This window comes from Nematolebias whitei, chromosome 3 (assembly GCF_014905685.2).
Source record: "Nematolebias whitei isolate Nwh7 chromosome 3, NemWhi1, whole genome shotgun sequence".
Classification (NCBI taxonomy): domain Eukaryota; kingdom Metazoa; phylum Chordata; class Actinopteri; order Cyprinodontiformes; family Rivulidae; genus Nematolebias; species Nematolebias whitei.
In genome coordinates this window covers 22,148,368-22,173,253 of record NC_056500.1, presented here as the reverse complement: position 1 = coordinate 22,173,253, position 24,886 = coordinate 22,148,368, and the positions used below count along the sequence as shown (strand labels likewise).

The following is a 24,886-nucleotide window of genomic DNA, read 5'->3' as shown; positions in this document are numbered from 1 at the left end:
TAATAATAATAATAATAATAATAATAATAATAATAATAATAATAATAATAATAATAATAATAGAAAAAAATAACATAAAGAAAATATGAACCTGTAGTTGCCCAGGAAGACTCCATCAGGATTCAGCATGGGGACAATCTTGAAGATCACATGATCACGAAGGATTTGAGCAACTGGATGTTGGCTCACTAGGAAGTCAATGACACCTGTCACACACACACACACGCACGCACACACACACATACAAGGAAATAGAGTTGAAAAGAAAACCAAAGGCGAGCTGGCAGTTAATTGAGTTTTGAGAAACAAAAGGAGAAGGAAGGACAGCGAGATGGGGGTGGGGGATATTATCAGAATCAAGGGAGGAATAGGAGACGTCAAGCCTAAATCAATACAAATGGAATGGAGCTGACGATGCTGAAAAAACAGACAGCACACGGCGGGCTTAAAGCTAAATCATCTGATTCATGATGAAGCACAAACACACACACAGATTAAAGAAAGAAAAGGCAAGACAGATGTTTTTTGGGCTGTTGGGCAGCACAAGGAGAGAATTTCCCAACAGGTTTCCAGTTTTTCAAGCTGCCTTATTAGACTTGAGCCACTGGAGCTCAGGAACAAAAACTCTCCGACACCAAATGTTTTCCAAGATCTTCTTTTCAGACATTCGTCTGTAAATATACATGTTGTTACTTGTGTTTCTGTAACTTTAATACACATCAAGTTTAACTGCATGGGGATTTTCTTATAATTGCATTTACAGAAACAGCACTTAATTTATACGATAAGTATAAGTTTGAGCTTGATACAACTCAAAGTGAGTAAAACATACTTTACCCTGACAGATGAAGGAGGCTGGAGACTCTCCAGGGTGAACACGAGCTGTGAGAAAAACCAGTTTCTTCTCTCTTTCTGAATTTGCGTGTTCTATAAAAAATAAAATAAAATGGCATAAAGAGTGTTGGGGAAAAAGGTGCAAAATAGTCAAATGCTAATATTGTTAACATTAAAAACTAACATTGCAGTGAACAATTAGCAGTTTCACGGATTAAACGATGACTTTTTAAATTTGGTCTTAAAGTTAAATCCACCTTTTGTCTCATGTGAGAGTCTGGGTGAGAACACATTTTGACTTGGACGTCTAATGTCAGACAGACACACATGAATCAAACATCAAACCAGTACTCAACAAAGAATATTCAACAGTCAAGGTGAATTATACATGTGCAGAGGTCAGGATCAGGCTGGAGAAGGTTTGAACTGAAGGAGGTCTTCTTTGACTGAAGACTTCTGCCCTGTCTGAAGATTTTTCTCTGGACTTTGATTGAAATACACTGTCTGGCCAAAAAAAAAGTTGCCACCAAAAAAAAACAGTCACACACTAATATTTTGTTGGACCACCTTTAGCTTTGATTACATCATGCATTCACTGTGGCATTGTTTCGATAAGCTTCTGCAATGTCACAAGATCTATTTCCATATAGAGTTGCATTAATTTTTCACCAAGATCTTGCATTGATGAGTAGACACTAGGCATGATGGGTGCATCACTTCACCAGCCTCTCTTCTTACCCTGATGCGCCCTTCTCTCTGGAACAGGGTAAATCTGGACTCATCAGGCCACATGACCTTCTTCCATTGCTCCACAGTCCAATCTTTATGCTCTATAGCAAATTGAAGTCTTTTTTCCAGTTAGACTCACTGATTAGTGGTTTTCTTAAGGCTACACAGCTGTTCAGTCCCAATCCCTTGAGTTCCCTTCACATTGTGCGTGTGGAAATGTTCTTACTTTCACTATTAAACATAGCCCTGAGTGCTACTGTTGTTTTTCTTCGATTTGATTTCACCAAACGTTTAAATGATCGCCGATCACGATCATTCAGGATTTTTTTCCGGCCACATTTCACACAGTGAGGGCACAGATTGTGCTGTAAAGCACTTTGAGTATCTTGATGGAAAGGCGCTATAGAAGTAGTCCATTTAACATCTAAGTTAACTGGACATTATAGTGTGTCTTGTTTGTCTCATGTGTCCCTGTGTTGGACTGACAACCTGTCTAAAGTGTCTCCCACATCTCACATATTGTTTCCTGAGTGATATGTTCATGAAGTACTGATTAAAAGTGGCAAAAACTTGCAGATGAAAGAGGCTACACTAATCTTGGATGTGTTTGTTCCTGTTTTAAAGATGATCACTGTTCATGTTCCAAAACAAGCCACATCTATTCTGCATTCTTAGACTGGTTTAAATCCACAGAGGTCAAAGTTTTGCTGTTTTCTTGGCCGGTGTTTCTCCTCTAATCTCTTGTTGCTAATGGATGAAAGTGATTGTATGGCTCATTGCTATACACAAACCTAATATCTTATTGATTCTTCCACCCTCTTCTGCTGAGCAGAGAAAATGCTAATTAGCAACAGGTTATGCTCCTTTCCTTCTCCTTAATTCCAATTTAACTTCAGAGCAGTGTGTGTGTGCGTGTGTGCATGTGTGTGTACACGTGTGCCTTTTTGAGTAGTTAGGAATCGTAAGCAACAAAATAAACCAAAACGTTGTTTCATTAAAGTACTCTGCCTTTGATTTTATTTTTGTTTTTTCCTGCCTCGGCCCTTCACTGAGACAAATGGGTTTGCCATTCAGGAGTCTCTGAGGGGCGGAGCGGGCCGGTTCTTGTGAATGTGAGTGCTTGCGGTTCGCCTGGCCGCTGGGCGCTCGGTGGCTGTGAAATTCCATCACTTAGACATTCTACTTTGGCCTCAACCCCAGGCGGCCACACAGGCTTGGGATACAAGAACACAGCCATGACACACACCCACACACATCGTGGAAGCTTCACCAGAGAGGGGGGGGGGGGGGGGGGGACAACATGCAAACATTTTCCAAAAAGTTGTGTTCCAAAGCAGAAGCAGCTGCCAGACTTCTGACTGTCAGGGAATTCAACCACCGTGCTACATTTTGTCCCAGTGTTAGTGTGCCCTTGCTGCTTCATCAAAACAATCTCTTCCAGCAGACTCCGCAGCTTACAATGGATGTACTGTTTATCCCACATCGCTCTGTGTGTCTGCGTGCTTCTCTGAGTGTCTGTGTGAATACGTCTCCTCAGGGCTCTCACAAATGCTCCCCAAGTAGCTATTGTGTTTACGCGCCTGTATCTCTGCGTTCCTCTCTATCTCTGGCTGTGCGCAGCCAAGCACTGTAGCACAAAATTAAGTTCCACTTTTCCATAGGCAACCCAACTTCTGCAGGAAACCTGTGGAAAGCAGCTGCTATAGCTCAACTAGTTTTAAAGGAAAATCCCATTGCAGCTCAGGTAGCGGTGGCATTTAACATGTAAGGATGGGGTCAAGTTATGGCTGCGTCTCAAGAGTGATACAACAATGTCTTGTGGCCTGAAGGTGGCAGTAAAGATCAGCAGGCAGGTGGATGGATGCCTGCAGAAACTGATAGGAATGAATCCATCCATTATCTTTTCCCATTTCTTTTTTCCTTGTTGAGGAGGGATACTGGTGCCCATGTCCAGCATAGGAACGAATGAACGAGTTAATTAATAAATTAATAAATATAGCCAGAAAAGGGTTTAAATAAAATAACCAAATAAGGAATTAAACTAAACTGTTCTTCTTAACACTTTTTCCCCCTCCTGACAGTTTTCAATATTTGTAGTAAACAAGAAGAGGTAAATCTTTCACAATAAAAAAAAAGCCTACCACAAAGAGCCCTAAGATAAATGTCAAAACAACAATTTCTGCTTTACAAAAAAATTTAAACATTTTTTTTTAAAAGTAAGATTATGACTTTACCATTTCCCCCAATATTTAATTCATAATAAAAATGGGGAAAAAACATGTTTTTAAATCTAAAAACAGATGTTTCTTGTTATTTTTACAAACGTATTGTCTGTATATTTTTTTACAGATTAATCAGTGATTTAAATAACAGAAGAATACATAAATTTATGTTTAATACTGTAACTAGATAAATAACTAAACGTGACATTATTTTTGTTCTTCCCAACAAAAAAAATAAATAAATAAATACAACACGGGTTTTAAAAATAACTTTAATTATTGGCCTCTTCTTTTATGTATTGTGTCGACAATTCACTTCATGAGACAGACACCCCCCCCCCCCCACACACCACCTCCCTCCTAATAAAATGCATGCTGTTTACAAGCTCATGCCTCTTAAAAGTGATGTTGTCAAGCTAAACTAAATTCAGAATTATGGACAGAATGCATCATTTATAAAAAAATACACTCAAAATAAGCTATTTGAATATTTCTTTATTTGTAGATTAAACTAAATGATTTATATATATTTTTTATTATTATTCATCATTATGTCTATTTATTTCTTGTTTTGGACACTATACACTTTTAAATTTAGTCTCTTTTATTGTGTTTATATTTCCTACAGCTTCTATTATGCGTCTGATAAATTATTTACCTTGGTGTGATTTATGTGATGCTGCTGCTGTAATTTCCCTCTGGTGTATATGTTACACTTCATCTACAGTTTACATATATTAGGCATCCAAACAGTTTTGAGACTTGAATCTATCACTGCAGCCCTGCTGTGCTGAGAGTAGTACCTTCTCTTGCCTCTCAGTTTTACCGTCTTTACCACCATTTTATCAGTGCACTGTCAACGGCTGGAAACATGGCTCGGAAATGAAATAAAAGAGGAATGAGAGAAAAAATGAAGTTATTAAACTGGAGGTATGCGCTACAGTACGGGGGGGTTGTGCTGGAAACAGGGGTGGTGGGTGACAATGAGTGAGTGAAAGCAGCAGAGGCTAAATTTATGCCCACACTTTCATATCAAAGTGCTGCCTCAGCACATTTCTCACCTGCCAAAGTCAGGTACTGCACCACGCGACATATTGCTGCTCATTCTCTCGTGGCTTGCCGAGAGGAAAAAAAAAATTAAAGGATGTCAAACTAAGATCAGGTCTGATAAATATGTAAATTACCAGCAAGAAGAAAAATGCTTGTGAAGACAAACAACATAAATCAGATGGACTGCGAAGGTCAGGCCTGATTGTGCTGGTCAGCTCTTTCTTCGACAGCAGTCTGGGGAACTTTGGGTTCGGTCTCATAAGTTGTGACATGATGTAATTAACAGAGATCTTCTTTATCGGTCCTCCTCAGACAGTACAAAGGGAGTACTGTCAAGACTTTTTGAAGACAGGGCATTTATTTAAATGTAATTACCCTTATTTAAAACCAGTCTGATTTGTTTAGACAGACACAGAGAGAGTGAGTTTGATGCTTTTTTAAAATATCGCTGATGTCCAAACTTTCTGGCATGAACGGCACATTCATCCATACTGGATGCTGAACAACATCTCAAGTTTTAAGTAGAAGCAAATGAAAATTAAAATAGCTTTTCTGCACACAGCAGCTTTGATTCTTACACATTGCTATACAACAAAAACATTGACACCAGAAGCCTCAAACCAAGGCCTCCCTATATATTTGCTCTGTGGTTTTGCACTGTAATAAATTAGCCTCACTTTGGTGAAACGGCAACGAGACGCGCTCCACACTCTGCTCAGCGCGTCACATGGAGGATGGGCCCAAGCTGTAAATTGTCACTGACGTTGAATTTATACAGAGCCTTGGGGACGTGAGGCAACCCTGCGTACTGACCAGCTGACTGAGGCCCAACAAGCATCAAACCTTCGCACACACACCGCCTCACTGCCCCCACTGACACCTCACACCCCCGCCACCCCTCCTCCACCTCAAGGACACCCAGACAGAGGGAGGAGGAATAAAGAAAAAGGAGCCAGAGAGGGATGTGTGTGTGTGTGTGTGTGTCTGTGTGCCGGAGTGCGGGCGGCTCTAAAGTGATAAGTGTTTTATGATTCTGGTTTCTTCTCCAGGAATTGACCAGGTCCTGGACTTAAATGTGTGTGTGTGTGTGTGTGTGTGTGAGACATGTTTTAGATTTATTCAGCTCATTGTATTGTAAGGAAGCAGGGGTGCTCCCAAGGCCTCCTCACACACTCATAAAGCATCTCCTGTCATCACACACGCCAGACTTCACACAACTAACCCCTCAGTACGCTGAGAGGGAGGATGGAAAAAGGAGCTGCAATGAAGAGAAAACTACATACGTATTAATAATTGTTATAAAATAAGGTCATGGTACATTCTCTGAAGAACGGTAATTATAAACACTAATACGTCTGGCAAAAAAAATAAACTAGCAGGTGAAGGAATAGGGATAGAGAAGATTATTGATACAAAATGATAAAAACACCGAGAGGAGTGGAAGAAAAAGCAAAAAGCAGCGACACTAAACTTTACTGAGCTCCTTTAAAATTTTAGATCCCAGTTTAAATCATATTTTAGTGCACTACATTAACGTAAATTATAACCTGATATTTAGAACTCTGTTGAGTGGAGGATTACAGGCATGAAAAATTGCACACAAACATACATTTTTAATGATTTGTAAATGCACAAGCCGGGTCTATGAAGGTGATGACTCGCAATGCAGCTGGTTGACATGGACATGAAGCTACTACTCCAAGAATCCAAAATTAAATTTGCATTCAATAAAAATATGTCTTTGACATTTTTCTCTACAAAAAATTCCCCAAAGTAATATTAATTAAAACAACCCCAGTTGTAACAAATTCTTGAGATGTTTCATTATAAAAGTGAAAAAATCTAAGACAGTAATCAGGTAGTATTACCTGAATTTTAGCTTCTTTATTTTACCTTTACCATGTGGTGGTGTTAGCTCTGTCAGTCTTACTCTAATAAAATATTATGGTCTATGTACTCTGACAAATCGTGGGCAATCAAAACAATAACCAGAAATCATCTAATACCTAATCGCCCAATTTGATATTATGTTTTTACACAGTGAAAATGAATGATCACAAACACCTTATTGCAGCAAAAGCCAAAACTTTTTCCAGAGAAGGTGAGGCCCTTTCTTTTGGAAACAACACCTGGCTGCTTTGCTCACCGCAGAATTATTTGGATGAAAAATGACTTGTCATTCTTGTCTAACTAGCTGACATTTCCAGATGACAGATGAACTGAAAGCAGGTTGTCAGGGTAAAAATGCATCGCTACTCAACACCTCCCTGACAAAACCGAGGGATGGATTGGATGGATTGGAAAACTGTTGCAGTGGCTCACTTGTCTGGACAACGACAGCTGAGATGCATTTCTATTCACGGAGTGATTTTCAGGATGAGAGTAATGCTCTATCAGATGACATGCGGGTCGTTGTCCGAGCTGCTCTCATTGGAACAAAATGCGGTTTCATGAGTATTTCCCTGAAAATCCTTTATTGTCTGGTACCGATGAGCGGATTAGCAACTATTTTGCAGTGGCAAAGTTGAAACACTAATTGAATTGAAGGAGTCACTGACTGATGTAACCGATATGGCTCTGAGTCAGAAAACAGTGGAAAAGTCATTGATGGGATTTTGAGTACTTGTGAATGTTACTTTATATGTTATTTAATTTGTCTTCCTACTTCCAAAACCTTCATAAAGCCAAAATTACACAATGGTTTGTCACCTTTGAAACAATAAAGAAAGGTTGATTCAAAACTTTTGCACATGCAGCATATGTTGGGTTAAGTCAACTCTACATATGAAGCATGTTTACATGTTTGTCTCCACTTTTGTGGCCACTTAGGTTGTGCGTGAAGATGAAAAGCCCAGTCAAAAGCAGAAATGCTTTGGTCTGTGAGTGTCACAGTGTGTCTAAGAAAGGGATTACGATGACCATGTTAAAGCGATGCGATTGGCATCACATCCAGACAGAGAGGGGAGGAACTAAGAGAAGGAGAGAAAAGAAAATTGGTTGGCAGAGTCATAAAAGAGGTGACGGGCACAGAGAGCGAGAGAGAGATGAAGAAGAGAGAAAGGGGAAAAAACTATAGAAGGGTGTCAGCAGAGGAAACCCTTGAGAAGACAGCATGTAAATATGCCAACAGCAGGCCTCTTAAGTGGAGATGAAGAGGCGACAGGACAAAAAAGCTCTGAGCACTGTGTGATTATAGATCAATTTGCCACAATAAAGCCCCCTTATGGCTGGTCCCTGTGAAATGGAGAGATTTCTGCTCGTCAAGGGCAGTCATGATGACGGTGGAGGTCAGACGACGGGAGTGACAGAGTGAGACATGCAGACAAAAGGAGACGAGCGTCGGGAAGACATGAACGAGGAAAAACAAGTTGTTAGCTCACCATCAGTATTCAGGCCTGAGCTGAAGGGCTTTTTAATTATGCTAATGGGAGGTGGTGGTGAAATATGGGCCTGTGGTCATCATTGACCAGAACCATCAGTGTGAGCTGTGGTATTGTTTGGGGGAACTTACAGATAAACTATGACTGCCTTCATACACACACAACTAGAAGTAAAACTTCACTCACAAGGTTCAGCTGTTGCAGTTACAGTAGTCCCTAGCTTATTGCGGGGGTTACATTCCAGACACCCCCGCGATAGGTGAAAATCTGCAAAGTAGGGATGTTATATTTATTTTAGTATTTATATATATTAAGGCTTTATAAACCCTTCCCACAATTTTGCAATGTTCTTAACAATGTTCTAAACTCTAAAAGTTCTAAAAGAACACATCAAAAGAGAGCAGACAGATTAATGCCACAGTCACTGAGCCAATCAGCGCCCGGGGGCGGACTGTCCATCGGGAGCACCTGGAAATGTCCCAGTTCGGTTTGGGATGGGTCAGCTCGTTTCGGATTAAGGCTCGGTTCGGGTCGTGCTTGATTGTTTAAAATAAACAATCCATGCTGATCACTCTGGTATCCACTTCATAGAAGCTCCCACAGCAGCGATGGGAAAGACAGACCCCATCCTTTCTCTTTCTGAGGCTGTCAGCCTCAGAAAGAGAAAAAAGGGGGGCCCTCGGCAATCACTGAGTGGCCAGGCCACCGAGAAACAGTGTGCACAATCTTACGCTGAAAACCTGGAAAAGAGTGAGTCCACAAAAGTCAAACCGCAAAGTCTCGAGGGACTGTATATACAACATAGGCTGTAAAAATGGCATCTGAAATGTTTTACTACTAATGTTGATATTTTATGTATCCATTTTTAGCAGAAGTGCTACCCAATGACATTAAACTATTTATTTGAATGTAGTATTGATGTATAAGTACATTAAACAAAGGTTAGTAGGAGTGTGTTCTTACGATCTTCATATTGTTCTGCACCTAAAACCTAACTATAGTAATGAAGGTGATATTAGACTATACCTACACTAAAGGCTTTCCAAAAAGCTCAACAGAGTATTTAATGATTTAGTACAGCTTAGAGGATGTATTATGTTCAGGATAATACTATCAGGACTATTAGAAAGAGGCATTACAAAGAATTGTGAGCTACTTCAGCACCACGAGCAGCACAACAGGTTTCTTAATACAGAGCGCAGCAAAGCTTTATTTATGGTCATCCGTGTCACTTTCTGGTAAATTGACACAACCATTGCAGTATGGATACTTCATCTCCAAAATGGAAAAGCTTAGAGGAAAGAGTCTGTGAGCAGGTTTGTCTCTACAAGCATTTCTTCGATCCAGCAGAGCAGGAACAGGGATTCCCAGACGGCAAAGAACGCGAGGAAGGAGATTACTTCAAAAAGGTGAAAGGGATGAGCAATTCTGCGGTAAACTAAGGAAAACAACTCCTATGGTGATTTTGGACTTTATGAATGTAATTTTTATACAGCAGTTCTAGGCTGCTAGGGCCCTTTTATTCTTTGTCTTTAGTTCCTGCAACAGTATCACGATTTTCTTCAGACAAGTTAGAGGTTGTCTATTTCTCTTTCTATCACAGTTTTATAAAAGCCTTGCAAATATTTAAAAATGAGTATGATAGGCAGTGGGCATGGATTGTGAGACAGAGATCCACGAAGAAAGAGACAAAGTCAGAGCTCTGTCAAGTATCTAAAGCAATAGGCTCTTTTGGCGACAGGATACGGACATCTGGAACAAAGACTGAAGCGAGGATTGTTTAGGGTTTCAAGGCACTGGTCATAGGCCTTTCTTAAACCCTGACTTCTCCTGTCTTGCCTTGAGAAAATGATGACAGGAGGAGAGGCGCATAAAAAGGAGGGATGGCTGCTCTGTGCTCAGCATGATACAGAATCAGAGGCACTCAGTAATAGCCTTTTTTGAAGAATGCACCACTGAACTTTAAGGGCCGTCTTGCTTGAAAGGACAAGTTACAACTAAGAAGAAAGGAGTGGGAGAAATGATTTCCCAGGGATATACCCCCTACTGTTCTGTCCCATCGCTGCACCACATTGCAAGAGTGCACTTTTGAACGTGTGTGAGCATGTATGTGACTGCATATTTGGAAAATGCAATGTACAAATAAAAATTACATGTGCACAAACTGAAGACAAAATAACACTGTGTTAGAAAAACTCAGTTTGGTCCTGAATATCATTTAAAGGTCTGAATTTCAGAAGCTGTAACTAAAACTCATTTGGCAGGCAGACTCAGCATCTCACATTCAGACAAAAGTGCTGTGTATTTCTTTATTTCTCTGTCATTTTCTTACCATCAATAATTTCATACTTCTGAGACACAACAATGCAGCTGGGCTGAGATGAACTATAGAGCACCCCAGCTTTAATAACTATCGTCATACCTCACAGCTATACCTTGGAATCGTTTTTTCTCCTTTCCTTTGTGTTAGATTTTACATTTGTCTCAACTTTTAGTTTTGCTCTTACATCTCTGCAGCAGCACTAATTCAGAATCACTGTCACCAAGAAGACTTCCCATTGAATAACATCACAGCAATAAATTTGTGCAAAACTACGTACTGCCCATTTATTTACTGTGAATAAATAGAATGTGTGCATGCGTGTGAAGTCATGTGCATGGCGGACATCGGCTCAGCTGGACAGCAGCAGCAAAGTTGTTCAGCAGTTTAGTAACAGCCCATTACCTTGTTAATACCAGTCTAATGGGTAGTCTGCTATTTTAAAAACACAGCCATGTTTGTGCCATTAACAGCCACTTAGTGCTCGGCTCAAATCAACAGGCCACTGGGACACGCCAAAACAACATTAAAGCAACAAAGACAACCTGATAATACGCACTCCTCATTAGCTAAAGAGCCAGCCGTGTTTCTACCTCCATTTTTACACGACATAGCTCCTTAATGTGAAAACTGGTTAAATCTTATTCTAAGGGAAAACTTTGTTCTTTATGCACAGGATTTTTAAATATTTCCTCCCTTCTCTTAAATGGTTGTTTATGACGTTAATGTTTCAAGCTGTTTTTCAGCTGCTGTTTCTTATGTTAGAGACAGCACCCAAAGCTAAACATGATCAAAGGGCCAATTCATGATGTAAAATAATTAGTTAATTAACACTGGAAGGACTGTTATGGAGTGCAAGTTAATTTTTCATAAACATTCAGAAATATTGTAAATTTAAAATGTATCAACGACAGCAACAGCTGTTTGCTTCAGTACTGATTTTGACCAAATATACCAAAAAAGAATATATTCATTGATATAGGATTCGTTGCTTTGGTTTATTTTTGAACACAAAATATTTATAATATAATATAATATAATATACTGTATTATATAAAATAATATACAGTAATACATAAACAAACAGTTTTGTTGATTGTTGTGCAGGAATTGTGTATTTATGCATAAACCAGGTTTCATTTGGAGCTAAAAAGAATTCTTAATGAGAAGATTTTGCAGAATTGTGTAAATAATTTCCATTAGCTAAGAGTACATTATGCAGATTTGCATATACTATTTGAAGATTTGTAACCTAATGTAACTACTACCTGACAGCACACAAAAGTTTAACCATGCCATCACATTAAACTAAGTAAAAGAAAAAAAGAAAAGAAAAAAAAAGAAAGAAAAAAGATTAACATTAAAGGACTAGGGCTTTTTTTTCTACACATGGCAAGTTGGTCCATTTGAATGTATAAAAACATTTATGTACCCACAACATGTGTAGCACATAGATGTACAAAGAAAAACGAAAGAAAAAAACCACAAGATTGTTGTTGCCTTTGCTCACTCCGAGAGTAATATTTTGCCTCTGCAGTTTCTGACACTTTTATACTTGACAATTGTGTGTTACACTTTAAGAGCTACACTTTGTGCTCTGCTTAGTTGGCTGGACTACACTCACATACAAAAGAAGTGTGCAACATTCAGAAGGCTGAACTGGCTCAAACTGTGTGCTGTCCAGAGAACTGTTGCAGAAACTGTGAAGGGTGATTCAGTGAGCTATGTTGTACCACAACAGTGGAAGAGAAAAGTACAATGTGTTAGTGATCCATGCAAATCTAGAACAAAAAAACAATACGTGTTTAAGTGAATGCTGGAAGTAAAGAGGAATAAAAAAAACTATTTGAGACAGTTAAGGTAATTATTTAAATCTAAATGAACACTTTACATAAATTAAAATTTCAAACATGTTTAAATAAATGCTATAAACATGGAACCTATCTCAGGTTTTTGTAGCTCCATTTGACGACTGAGTATTAGGGCTACGCTAAGAAAAATAAATTACATTACGTGAAAAAAGTCATAAAATTACGAGAATAAAGTCGTAATATTATGAGAATAAAGTCCTGCGAGAATAAAGACGAAATATTACGAAAATAAAGTCGTACGAGAATAAAGTTGAAATATTACGGGAATAAAGTCTTAGTATATGAGAATAAAATAATAATAATATGAGAATAAATTCGTAATACGGCCTGAGTCGGCTTGCACCTGCTGTGGACAGCCTCCAATGCGAGTCAGTGTGTTTATGAAGTAGTCTGCGATCACTTTTGGGTCAGTGTTTGTGAAATATGCCTCCATCCACATTATGTCACGACTAAATCTGTCAATGCATCCATTAATTACAATGCCATACAGTTTCAGTTTATCATAAGAATCCATAAGCCACAGTATGTTGGACCCCCTGCCGATGTCAACAATCATCATTTTACCTCAGTTGTAAGACTGATTTTTTGTGTCAGAATTCTGATAATATTACAACTTTATTCTGGCAAAATTACAAGTTTATTCTCATAATATTATGACTATTCTTGTATTGTTTCTACTTTATTCTCATAATACTACGACTTTATTCTCGTATTATTTTGACTTTATTCTTGTAATAGTACAACTTTATTCTCGTAATATTATAACTTTATTGTCGTACGACTTTATTCTTGTAATACAATGACTTTATTTTTATTCATAATGTAAGTTTTGTTTCTTAGCGTGGCCCTAATACTCCATCATACCATTTTAAACTCCTAAAGAGTTTTTTCTTTTTGTGTGTGTGTGTGTGTGTGTGTGTGTGTGTGTGTGTGTGGGGGGGGGGGGGTCAGAATTAGACACTGGACAAGAAGTTCCAGTACAAAAGGACAGTCAGTCTTGGTGCAACAATCATAAACAGAGACTTTGAACTTGGCTGTGGGTTTGTTCAGCAATTTGAGTTACTTTCAAAGCCTGCAGCTGAATATCAGTTTTGGTAATAGGGATTTCTATATTTGTTTTTAATACAGACTCTAAAGCAAATAAAAATAACTAATTTTGGATGTACATAAAAGCTTTATTTCCCTAACATTTTAAAATAGTCTTTAAGGATTAGCCATTTTGACACTTGCATGGTGACTCAGGCTCACTGGTCTCTCTGATGATACACAGGAATTATAATTCTTGTGGGTGTCTTTTAGCTCAGACAGCTTTAAAAGCCATTTTCTACCCTCAAAATTTGAATGTTTTTCTTTTATCAGTAAATTGAGAAATAAATTGAGCTGGTTAATGTGCAATGCAATTCATCTCTTCTGTTGAATTTAATGCAAGACGACGTCTGAAGCAAAATCTGCAGAAACAACAAAACATTTTCTCACATTAGGGCTATCAGGCAGGCACGACTGTGACACAAACGCACAACAATTGTTCAAAGGAGAGAGGTTTTTAGCCTTATTCTTTGAGTAGTGATGAAGAAACATTATGAATTTTTTTAAACTCAAAGATGAAACATACTTTTTTCATATACCGGTACTATTTTCAACAAGACTACTTTTGCCAACATTTACACTTTTAAAGTGAACATTTAACCAAGTTTTAACATAAAAACAGAATAGGGCACAAAGCAGCAGTTTGGTCAGTAGTTTATTTATTTTTTTGTAAGTAGGTATCACAATTAGTGGAACTAACAGAAATTGTACTATTGTTAGTCGAAGACCACAAGGAGGGAAACGTGTCAGGAGACAGAGGGAGAAGAGGAAAGTCAAGAGTGTAGAACTGAAGGTAGTGACTCTAAACATAGGGACAATGACAGGCAATAGTAGAGAGCTGGCTGACATGATGCAGAGAAGGAAGGTAGATGTTTTATGTATCCAAGTGACCATGTGGAAGGGCAGCAAAGCTTGTATTATTGGGGAAAGCTTTAAGCTGTTTTACCTTGGTGTGAATATAAAATAAAATAGTACAGGGGTGGAAGTAACAAGATAGAGGTGAATTGTGTCAGGGTGTTGTGTCTAAAAGTAGAAATAGAAAGTCTGATATTGAATGTTGTTAATGGTTATGTTTCACTGGTTGGATGTGAGAGAGAGAAGAAAGACAAATTTTGGAAGGTCCCAGACATAGTCATAGAGAGTATTCCTAGAGAGGAGAGAGTGGTGATCGGAGCAGACGTGAATAGACATGCTGGTGAACGAAGTCGAGTAGATCAGGAAGTGATGGACAGATTTCCTGTCAAGGAAAGAAACCAGAAATGACAAATGGTGGTGGATTTTACCATGAGGATGGAAATGTTTTTAATTAACACCTATTCCAAAAGCCAGAGGAACACGGGGTGACCTATAAGAGTGGAGGCAGGAGTTCCCAGGTAGACAACTTTCTGTGTAGAAGAGGAAACCTGAGGGAGATTGGAGACTGCAAGGATGTGGCAGGGGAGAGCATGGTCAGACAGCATCAGATGGTTGTGTAGAATGACTGTTGTGGTGAAGAGGAAAAAAGTAAATGTAGAGAAGAAGATCAAATGGGGGAAGTTGGAGAAAGAAAAATGTTGTGGGAAGTTCAGAAAGGAGCTATAAAAGGCCCTGGGTGGTAAGAAAGAGCTTTCAGATGACTGGGCTACTACAGCAACAGTAATTAGAGAGACATGTCGAAAGGTATTGGGTATACTGGACAGAGAAAAAAATGATAAGTAAACCTGGTGATGGAAAAGTGACGTGAAGGAAGTTATCCAGGAGGTTCAGGTTCAGGTTAGGTTTATTTGTCATATGCAAATCAACACAAGGTCAACAATGCAATGAAATGCTAAGAAGAACTGTCTCGACTCGCCAACAACAACAACAACAACAAGAAATACCAAAGAGGAAGAGGTGAGCCAAGATGAAATGGAACTGATGAGAGCAGACATGAATATAAGGAGATGCAACATAGGACAAAGAGCGAGCGTAGCAAAGGCGAAACAGAAGATGTTTGAGGAGTTGTACTGGCTGGACTTTAAGGAGGGAGAAAATGACATAACAACTGGCATTGTGAAGTAATTCTTTATTATATTCTTGAAAATGTATCTTATCTCACTCTACAAAATTGATTGACAGCTGCTGCTCATTATGACTTCATAACTCTTTCCATGTCTGTGATGCTGGTAAGACATTTCCATCAGTGATCAGTGTTTAAACAGTCTGCGTTCACCAACATGTTCGCCGCACAGATCATCTTTGTGTTGATGCTGGGAAGTAACTCCAGCCTCCTCCTCTGAGCCATTAGCCTCGTATTCAAAAAGTAATTGAGAAGGCTGCTAGAGTAAAGGATGCTAAGCTTCAGGAGCAAATAGAGAGTTAGCAGATTACCTGTAAAATACTGCTTCAGTGAACCTTTGCACTCTGGATATAGTTCTGTGAAAATGATTATTTTCTGTGATCACATGTAAAATACAGAATATTGTACCATACAAAGTTAGTCAGCAGCTTCATTACAAAAGAGTTTGGTGTAATGGAATGTTTTTTCTTGTGCACTGTCACAAATTTTATCAATATATTTTGTATATTTTTATGTATAAACATTTTATTTTAATGGCAGGCACTAATCGTCCAGTTCAATATTATATTGTTTGGTTTCACGTTCCTGTCCCTAAGTGTTTTGTGCTTTGTGAATCAACTGCAATCATTTGTAATACGCATGTACATGTTCATAATAATTTGTAAAAAATAAAATAAAAATAAAAATTTTCACAACGTACTTGCACTTTGGTGCAATATAAGAAAAGGAAATACTTTGACCTGTCACTGTTTATAGGTTATTATCCTCTGATTTTACTGGTCCGACCCATGTGAGATAAAACTAGGCTGAATGTGACCCCCATGATAGAGATTTTATTACGGAAATGTTAAGCAAATTAACATATATAAAACAAAAACAAAAATTGAAATCAACAAAAATTTCTTGATTTAGAGCTCCATGTGTAACTCCAAATTTAGGTTTTTGTTACCAGACTAAATGGTAGACATTACTTTGTTGACAGTTTCATTAAATGGATAGAGACTGTAGCCTGACTACATTGTTATTATACTCTAATCATCTATAACTATTTATCTAAGTTTAATATTCTGCAAAGTAAAATAAAGAAAACAATATTCTACTTTCAGGATAAACTGATAGTTTATGTTTTCCATGTCGCTGATCTCTCTGTAAGTTTATTTGAAGGGACTTAAATACCAGGCCTCTGATAAAACTGACATCAAATGTCTAAGATATTATCAATACTTGTTTCAAAATTAAATAACAAAAATGCTGAAGAAAAATTCGGAACTAGCTTTTGACTGCATAAGAGGAAAAACATAAATATGGCTGCAAAAGATGGAAAATGAAGCAAGATAGCTTTTGGAAACAAAATGCAACAACCAGGAAAACATCATGGGAATACAAACAAGATTTGAGTGATGAAAACAAACTTTTACATTTGAAATCAAACAAGGATTGAAACAGTAATTCAGTTCAACGCTTCTGTTTGCGTGTCCCTCCTCCCATCCCTGATTGGCTTCCCTGACGCAACAACTGTGTGATGGTTGGTTTAGGATTAACATGGTTTCCATGACAACATGTAGAGTTGCGTTGGAATGGATAGATGTGTGTGTGTAAGCTTTAGTGTGTGTCCTTACAAATGTGCATCTGAGTGTGTGTACTTGTTTGTGCGTATACTTGTTTGAAGTGGAAAGCCTTTTCAGCAGCTTTGATCAGGGAAATGTTTGTAGTGGGGGAAAACCTGGAGAACAAACACAACTTTAGAGAGATTAGCGATATGTGGAACGGCTACACACACACACACACACGGACCGTGGAAAACGTCAGCTTTGTGAATAAAATCAGCAACTAACAGAAAACTATTTCTTGATCTTTCTTGATTTTCTGTCTGTGTGAAGAAAAATAAGAAGTATATACATATACTAACTGACTTGCCTCTGTTCTTTCCCTCCCCTTCACACCCTTCATACTCGTGGTGCAAATAAGAACAAAATATATACAAAGACAAGTGATCCGGAGAACAATCTGTGTGTGTGTTTCACACATGTGGGTCAACTTAAATCAGTGTTGAGGAGAGGCCAGGTGAGTGCTTTTGCAGCTAAGGTGTGACATAGCCCCCACGCGCCTCCATCAGCCAGTGCTGAAACGCATGCATGCCTGCGTCAGCAAACTTTATGTGTGTTCGCATGAGAGGGCAAGTCATATGGGCAAACCAGAAGCCGTAATTCAGACAAATACATCCTCACTTCTCAAACTGTTCCCTGCCCCAACTTAGATGGACAGCACTGGAGCTTTCTCAGAGTCACAAGCACATTACTCAGTCCCCAAGGTGGGATGATAAGTCATCTGCTAAGGTCACAGGGAGGTGTTATGTTTTTTACTGCAAGTAGTTCGGAGTTTGAAAAATGGAGCTACAAGGCTGTAACAGTAGCTACACAATTAGAATGATAGAAGGTGGTAACACGGTGAAGAAATCCATAAAGTAATCTTCCTGTAATGGGTCTTTGCTAGGCCTCATCTACCAGGACAAGATGGATGTGTTGTTATATTTAATGCAGAGTATAACCTTTTTACAGTTTTAGCACAAATGTATTGGAAACAAACCTTTATTGTCTCCATAGAGACAACAAGTCTTATAGATTTTGGTCATTCCTGAGGTTGAAATGCTTGAGTAGGTTTGAGATGGGACACTGACAGACAGGAACAGTGGCTTCAGTTACCTTTAAACCTACCATTTTAATTACATTACTTGAGTGTCCAGTGACTTAATAGGAAATTTTTCTAACAGACAGACACATTAACACACTCACAGATGAAGGGAAGTGCACAACTGCCTGCATTTCAAGGTGGCTGGTGATTAAAAACAATGCAAGGACAAAAAGTTGTGGTTTTGTTGGGTCAAAGTCTTTGTACAGTTTTGCATACACACAGCTCAGGCATAAAGCTCACAGCTTCACACATAAGGCTTTCAAAAATGGTTCTTCCCTCCTGCAGCTCTCTCGGTTCAATCATCAGCCGCGGCCTTTCCAGTAGTCTCTTCGCTGGCATCAATGGCCTCTCCACCGGTATCTTCACCTGCCGTTGTGGCCTCTCCAATGGTCTCTTTGTCTTCTACCACAGCATCTCTAGTGGTCTCTTTACTTCCATTCGCCCCAAGTCAGAGAGGGTCTGGGTGGACACAGCTCCTGCCCAGTGATGGACGGTCTCCTGTACCCGCCAGAACTCTAGCCTCACTCTAGATGGTCTCACAACCGCCCGTCCGAACTGTTGTCCTGTGCAGGATGGTCTCCTGGCCGTTCGCCCAAGTCATTGTCCCGGTGGTCTCAATAACCCTCTTCCCACTGATTTTGTGGGCCCCAAGGTGGACTTCTCTGGCCAATTATGGACTGACGCCTGGCCATCCATCTGAAATTTTGTTTTTGTTTTTCCTCATGTTCTCTTATGTGCCCTCCATCCTCTTGGTTCCCTCCTTCTCCTGCCCGAGTTGTGTGTGATGGTCTTGGGCCATCAAGGGACGTCCTTGGGGGGATACTGTGAGAATTTGTGTTCCCTAGTGTGTCTGCCTCTTGTGGTCTGTTTTAGCTCCTGCGCTCCCATCTATTTCTGATTGTCTCTTCCCCAGGTGTTTGTCATTGTGTTGTTAACATCCTTATATAAGTCTGCGTCTCTGTGTTCTTCTTTGTCTGGGCATTATCTTGAATGGCATTATGATTCGGTTTCCCTCAGTGTCATCCATGAGATTATGTAAATTTGCTGCACGTCAGCTTTTTTTTTTTTTTCTTTATTAAAAATATATATTCTACTTTCAATCCTGAGTTCCAATACAAAAAAAGACAAGTCAGAATTTAGTTTTGTATAATTTTATGTCTACAACAATATGACTCAGAACCATAACAAATTAGTGCAGCATGTTGTGTTATCTCGTTTTTTTTTTTCTTCTAATATTTAAAGGGGCTGAGTGAGGTCAAGAAGCAAAAGACTGAGGTGGCCAAATCAGACCCTGAAAAGTAGCTCCTGAGGGAGCAGAGTGGAAAATGATGATGCAATATTAATTGATGGCGGTGCATGTCAAGGAGTACAGGGTTGTGCAGGGTTTGTCTCTCAAAGGAAAAGCTGTCAGGAGAGGCAGCAGACAGACACAATGAGTCCCTGACCTTGTCTGTCAGCTGGTGAGGAGGAGGAGTGCAGTGAAAGGAGACCCTCTGACACCCAGATCAACACTCTGCCAGTCTATGGCAAGTCTGTAGAGACACAACTCAACTATCAGACAGAATGACACAAGCAACGCACACAAAACTTTTCTTGCACTGCACAAAGGCTCTGAAAGTAAAATATTAATTATGTTAATATAATTCCGTAAGATGAACTGTATTTGTTATTATAAAGCTAATAGTGTTGCACTATATTTGTTATTTTGATAGTTTCTATTAAAAAAATATGATCATCACTTTAACACATTACAAACAAAAGTTTATAATTTTCTGGACATCTTGCCGCTGTTGTGTCTAATGAAGAGAGGCAACACAAGACAAGAGTACCAGACACTGCACATTATAAGCCAGTCTTTCAACTTGTATACAGCAATACAACAATCTACACCAATGACCCGGACAAGCAAAGACCTTGTACAACCTTTGACCTTTATTTGTGGCTTTGACCTGCTCAGGTGATGAAAAGATTACATAACATGTTGTCTAGTGGTAGTATAAAGTGTATCAAGTTTCATTAAAGTACCTTGGGTGGATCAGAAGTTATAGGCGGGATAAGCAAAGACCTTGTTTTAATGTTGATCTTGATTTGTGATCTTGAGCTTGGAGCTGGAGTGATGAAAAGTGTATGTGAAACTATGTATGTATGGACTGAGACTATATCTGGGGTCTGCAACCTGCGGCTCTGGAGCCACATGCTGGTCCCTCTGCAGCGGCTCTAAGTTTTGATCAAAACTAATAAAACTGAAGTTTATTGGTTGTTGTACCAATAAGAAACAGTTAGTTTTAACAGTTTTCCAGTAATTTCTTTTGCCAACATGTGAATGATAGTACTAACCCAAAGAGTAAAACTAGACTACATCATGCTAGTAGTTTGTTAGCCAATTTTAGCTCACTTCCAGTCTTACGGTGTGATCTTTTTCTCAAATCCACCAAATTTTTGGGGGGAATACCTTTAAGGTAAGTTGCTGAGAAAAAATATGGTGAGTCAACTTGATAACAATAAAAGTAAAAAAATAAAAATAAATAAAAAAAGTAAATGGGAGTATTTATATTAATTTAAAAATTCCATTACGTATCCAACAAACTGGCCTAATGTTTAACTTTATGCTTTATTACTTAATAATAAGATGCTTCATGAATTGTTTCCACAATTAAAAAGAAAGTCACATAAGTCTGCTTGCATTTTTATAAAATTGGTAAAAAAATATATTTTTTTCTTCTTTACATAAATCCAGTCTTTTATTTTACCCTAAAATATAAAATATCAATAAATATTAATATTAATTTGATAGTCTAGTTTCATAATATCACACCTACTGACTGGAAAAGCCCCCTCCAACAAGCTTGAAGTGGACCACCAGTTGATTATCACAGTTTTAGCAGGTTTTGCGGCTCCGTAGACATTTTATTTAGTGTGAAAAGAGGCAGAAATGGCTCTTTTGATCATAAAGTTGCAGACCCCTGGACTATACTATAATCTGACTGCCTTCAAGAAATGTATAAAAATAGTTAGAGTCCCAATTTAAGGGCACACAAACTGGACATGTCAGGTTCAATAAACCCCCACCCATCTGTCTGTTTCTGTAACACTTCTTTTCATTAATAGAACCTGAACTGAGTCAGATGACCTGTTAAGTAATCTTGCACATGATTTAGGATGACAAAAATGTTCCTTTAATAAAGCAAATGTACCACCAAGATGCAACTTACACGCAAACTTTTTGTTAAAACTTGATTAAATTATTTCCAATTAAAATGGATGTGTATTAAAATGATTATGGCAATGGACTTTAATAATTAAGGTTACTCAGCAGTGTGTTTCACTCATGATGACATAAAGTCTCCTGGCATGCTAATGAGCATCCTCCAGAAAGATGCAGATGTTTTGGGGCAGCTGTGGCTGAGTGTTCAGAGCAGTCATCCTCCAGTGGGAGAGTTGGGGTTCGAGTCCACCAGCAGTCACATGTAGAAGTGGCCCTGGGCAAGACACTGAACTCCTCATTTCCTCTTATATGTGTCCCATCGGTGTATGAATGTAATCTAAAAACACTGATTAGTATCTTTAGAAGGATTTGATCGATTAGCTTTGTAAGCTGTAGTAGAGCACTGTATGAATGAGTGTGGAGGTAAATGAGGGCACAGATTGTGTTGTAAAGTGCTACAAGTACCTTGATTAGATAGAAAGATGCTATATAAGTACAGTCCATTTACCATTTTTGCTCCACAGCAGGAGCAGCTCCAGCAGGAAGCTCATCTCTGCTGCCAAAAAGTGAACAAATACCAATAAATCCAATAAATGTCTGAATGCATCTTACATATACAGTCAAATCTTTGCCAACAATAAACGAATACAAAGGCAGAAGACATTTTGACACTCGGATCTCTGTTTTAGTCTGTGTAACTCAAACTGAAGTAAGCACCAGGCTACAGTAGCATCAGTTCCTCCACTGAAGAAGCAGAGAGTTGGTGGTTTGTGTGCTAAAGACAGAGTGAAGCATCATGCTATAATAGAATTGCTGTGAGTCTGACAAATGAGTCTCCAGCTGCACTCAGGTGTTGGCAGTCACTTATGAAAGAATTCATCAGTCCAATTGGTTTTCCTGCATCGCCTGCTACACAGCTGCACGTTTTCCCCACACTTGTGGCATGCAAACACTCACGTACAGCCCAGACATTTATGCATAAAGAGGAATTACATGTCACATCTACACCACCTCTCAGAGTTCCTTTCCTGTGTGTTTTCTTTAGTAGTCCTTTTCAATTCATCCCCAACACCTCATGTTGGATCCCTTCCTCTGTTTTTTCCCCTGCTTGTCTCCCCCGTATCCTTCCTCCCTTTGCCCCCATCTGTGAACAACACCTAGCTGTGTGCAGGTGCAAAGCTGCTGGCAAACTGTCAGCTTCAGTCTTCTTTACTTAAATGGGCACACACACCTCCCCACCACACACACGCAGCTTGGTTCCAACACAGGCGTTTTCCCACATTTTGAATTGGTCTTCTCACAGCGAGCTAGATTACGGTCTCAACATCAACACATGAAGGGAGGCCAGCAGTAAGTGTGCAAACGGTTGGGAGAAGACTGGCTGGGCACACAGAACGGAAACAGAATCTTAGGGTGGAAACTGGGAAGATAATTATTCACAATGGAATAAACTATATTGTTTTGCTCTTACACACAAAAAACATGCCACATTATGGTGATACATGTTAATGTACCCAAACTCCATTCACTTTAAGGCTTTGATTTCATCTTAAGTATGTCTAAGTTAAAAAAAAAAAACAGTACCAATGGATCCAACATTTTTCAATCAGGTCATCTGGACATTTTATTTTTTTTTGTGCTGAAACGTTTCGCCTTCGATCCGGAAGGCTTCATCAGTCAAGGAAACACACAACACAACTGATTCTTCCTCCAACAGCTTACTCCAAAGTGGAACAAACCAGTTCTGCTTGTGATAAGATGGTCTTTTTGGTACGCCCCCTCCTCCATTGCCGGCCCTCTTCCTTGTTGACAGTTGTGTCAAACTGGTTGAAAACAACAAAGCAAAACTGGTTTGTTCCACTTTGGAGTAAGCTGTTGGGGGAAGAATCAGTTTTGTTGTGTTTCCTTGACTGATGAAGCCTTCTGGATCGAAGGCAAAACGTTTCAGCACAAAAAAAATTAACTGTCCAGATGGCCTGACTGAAAAATCTTGGATTGTTTACCTGGATTATTGAGCATGGACTTTGTTGTTAGTACCAATGGATGTTATATACAGTATTTTAGTTCCAACTAAAGTAGAAGCAAAAACCCAAGGATTAACTTTTGCATTTAAGCTGTTTTAGACCCGTGCATGAACATAACAGTGCAACACATTGTATTTTTAATAGGTTAGCTCCGTCATACAACAAAAATGACTCATTGTGAATTAACGTTGGCTTTTTTTTTTTTTACACAATTTTACATTTTTATTGCATATATAGATCTCCATTTTCGTGTTAACTAATGTGTTTTATCCATCTTGAATTGGACTGGCTACAAAAGTTAATTATGTGTAGAAATACATCCAAAGATTACTTTCTGAAAGTTTCATTAAAATCCATCCAACGGTTAGAGAGATATTTTGATAACAGACAGACATAAGAACACACAAACACAGGCAAAAACCTGTGTCCACTTCTTTTGGCAGCAGGGGATAATAAATAAAATAACAGGGTGGGCTGAAGCCAAAGAAAATAAAATAACTTGAACAGAAAGTGTTGATAAAATGAGAATTTATTTTATGTACAGAGAGCTGCTTTACAAAATATTCCCAAAACCATCATCAGCCTAGAAATACGCTTCACAGCTTTAAGTTAGTTTGAAAATAATCAAAATATCAGATGAGCTTGCAGAATGCAACAAACCATTTTAGATGTATCTGTGCTACAGAAAAGATAAACCAGTGGCACTTCCCCAGCTGTGAAGCAGTTTTAACATGGTCTTTGTACAATATGAATGACACACAAGACACAAAACAATCCTATCCCATGCACATCAGAAGCTTTTATTTGTGGTACTTTAAGCCAGTTTTATGACTAACTCATATGAAGCTTACTTCCACAGCTTTTATCAGTAATGTAATATTGTACTACAGTGTTTTGGTAATTGCAGGTCTTCAACAAAGAGATGAGATGGATTTATTGCTACAGTGTTTTCTGTTAGGGTATGCATCTCACGTCCAAACAGATAACGTACAGTGTGGTATTGAAAGAAAGCAAAAAGATTGCCAACAGAATGAGACTGTCCTTTCTGCAAAAAAAAAAAAGAAAAAAGATTTGTCCTAAAATCTACTCAATTAACAAAAAATGAAAACATTATACATGTTCTTATTTTCTTGAAACACTGACTGAAAAGCACTTAAGAATAAGAAACTACTTTAAATAAAATAAACACCCAAAAACTTAACAGTTGTTCACACATACAAGATCTATGTGGTGACCTCTGTGGCTGTGAAAATGAAACTGGTGTTGGTCTACATCGCTCCAGGTCATCTGACAGCTCTAAACAAGACGCTCATTAACACCAAAGCACCAGTTGGCAGCGGCAGGTCCAAGTTGACAAGGAGCATCAAAGACAAGTGACAGTTTAGTTTTAAGCCACAAAACACACGCACACACACATATATATATATATATATATA

The 24,886-nt window shown here is 38.7% G+C and overlaps 1 protein-coding gene across 1 annotated transcript in view; it reads right to left on the bottom strand.

Moving 5' to 3' along the window:
- Positions 1 to 24,886, bottom strand: part of agbl4 (AGBL carboxypeptidase 4) — a 396,952-nt gene that overhangs the window by 41,595 nt on the left and 330,471 nt on the right. Inside the window, exons 6-7 of the mRNA XM_037698354.1 lie at positions 838 to 927; positions 92 to 206 (exon numbers count right to left, since the gene is read on the bottom strand). Of these exons, the coding sequence (XP_037554282.1) occupies positions 92 to 206; positions 838 to 927 (205 nt within the window). The remainder of the gene's footprint in view (positions 1 to 91; positions 207 to 837; positions 928 to 24,886) is intronic.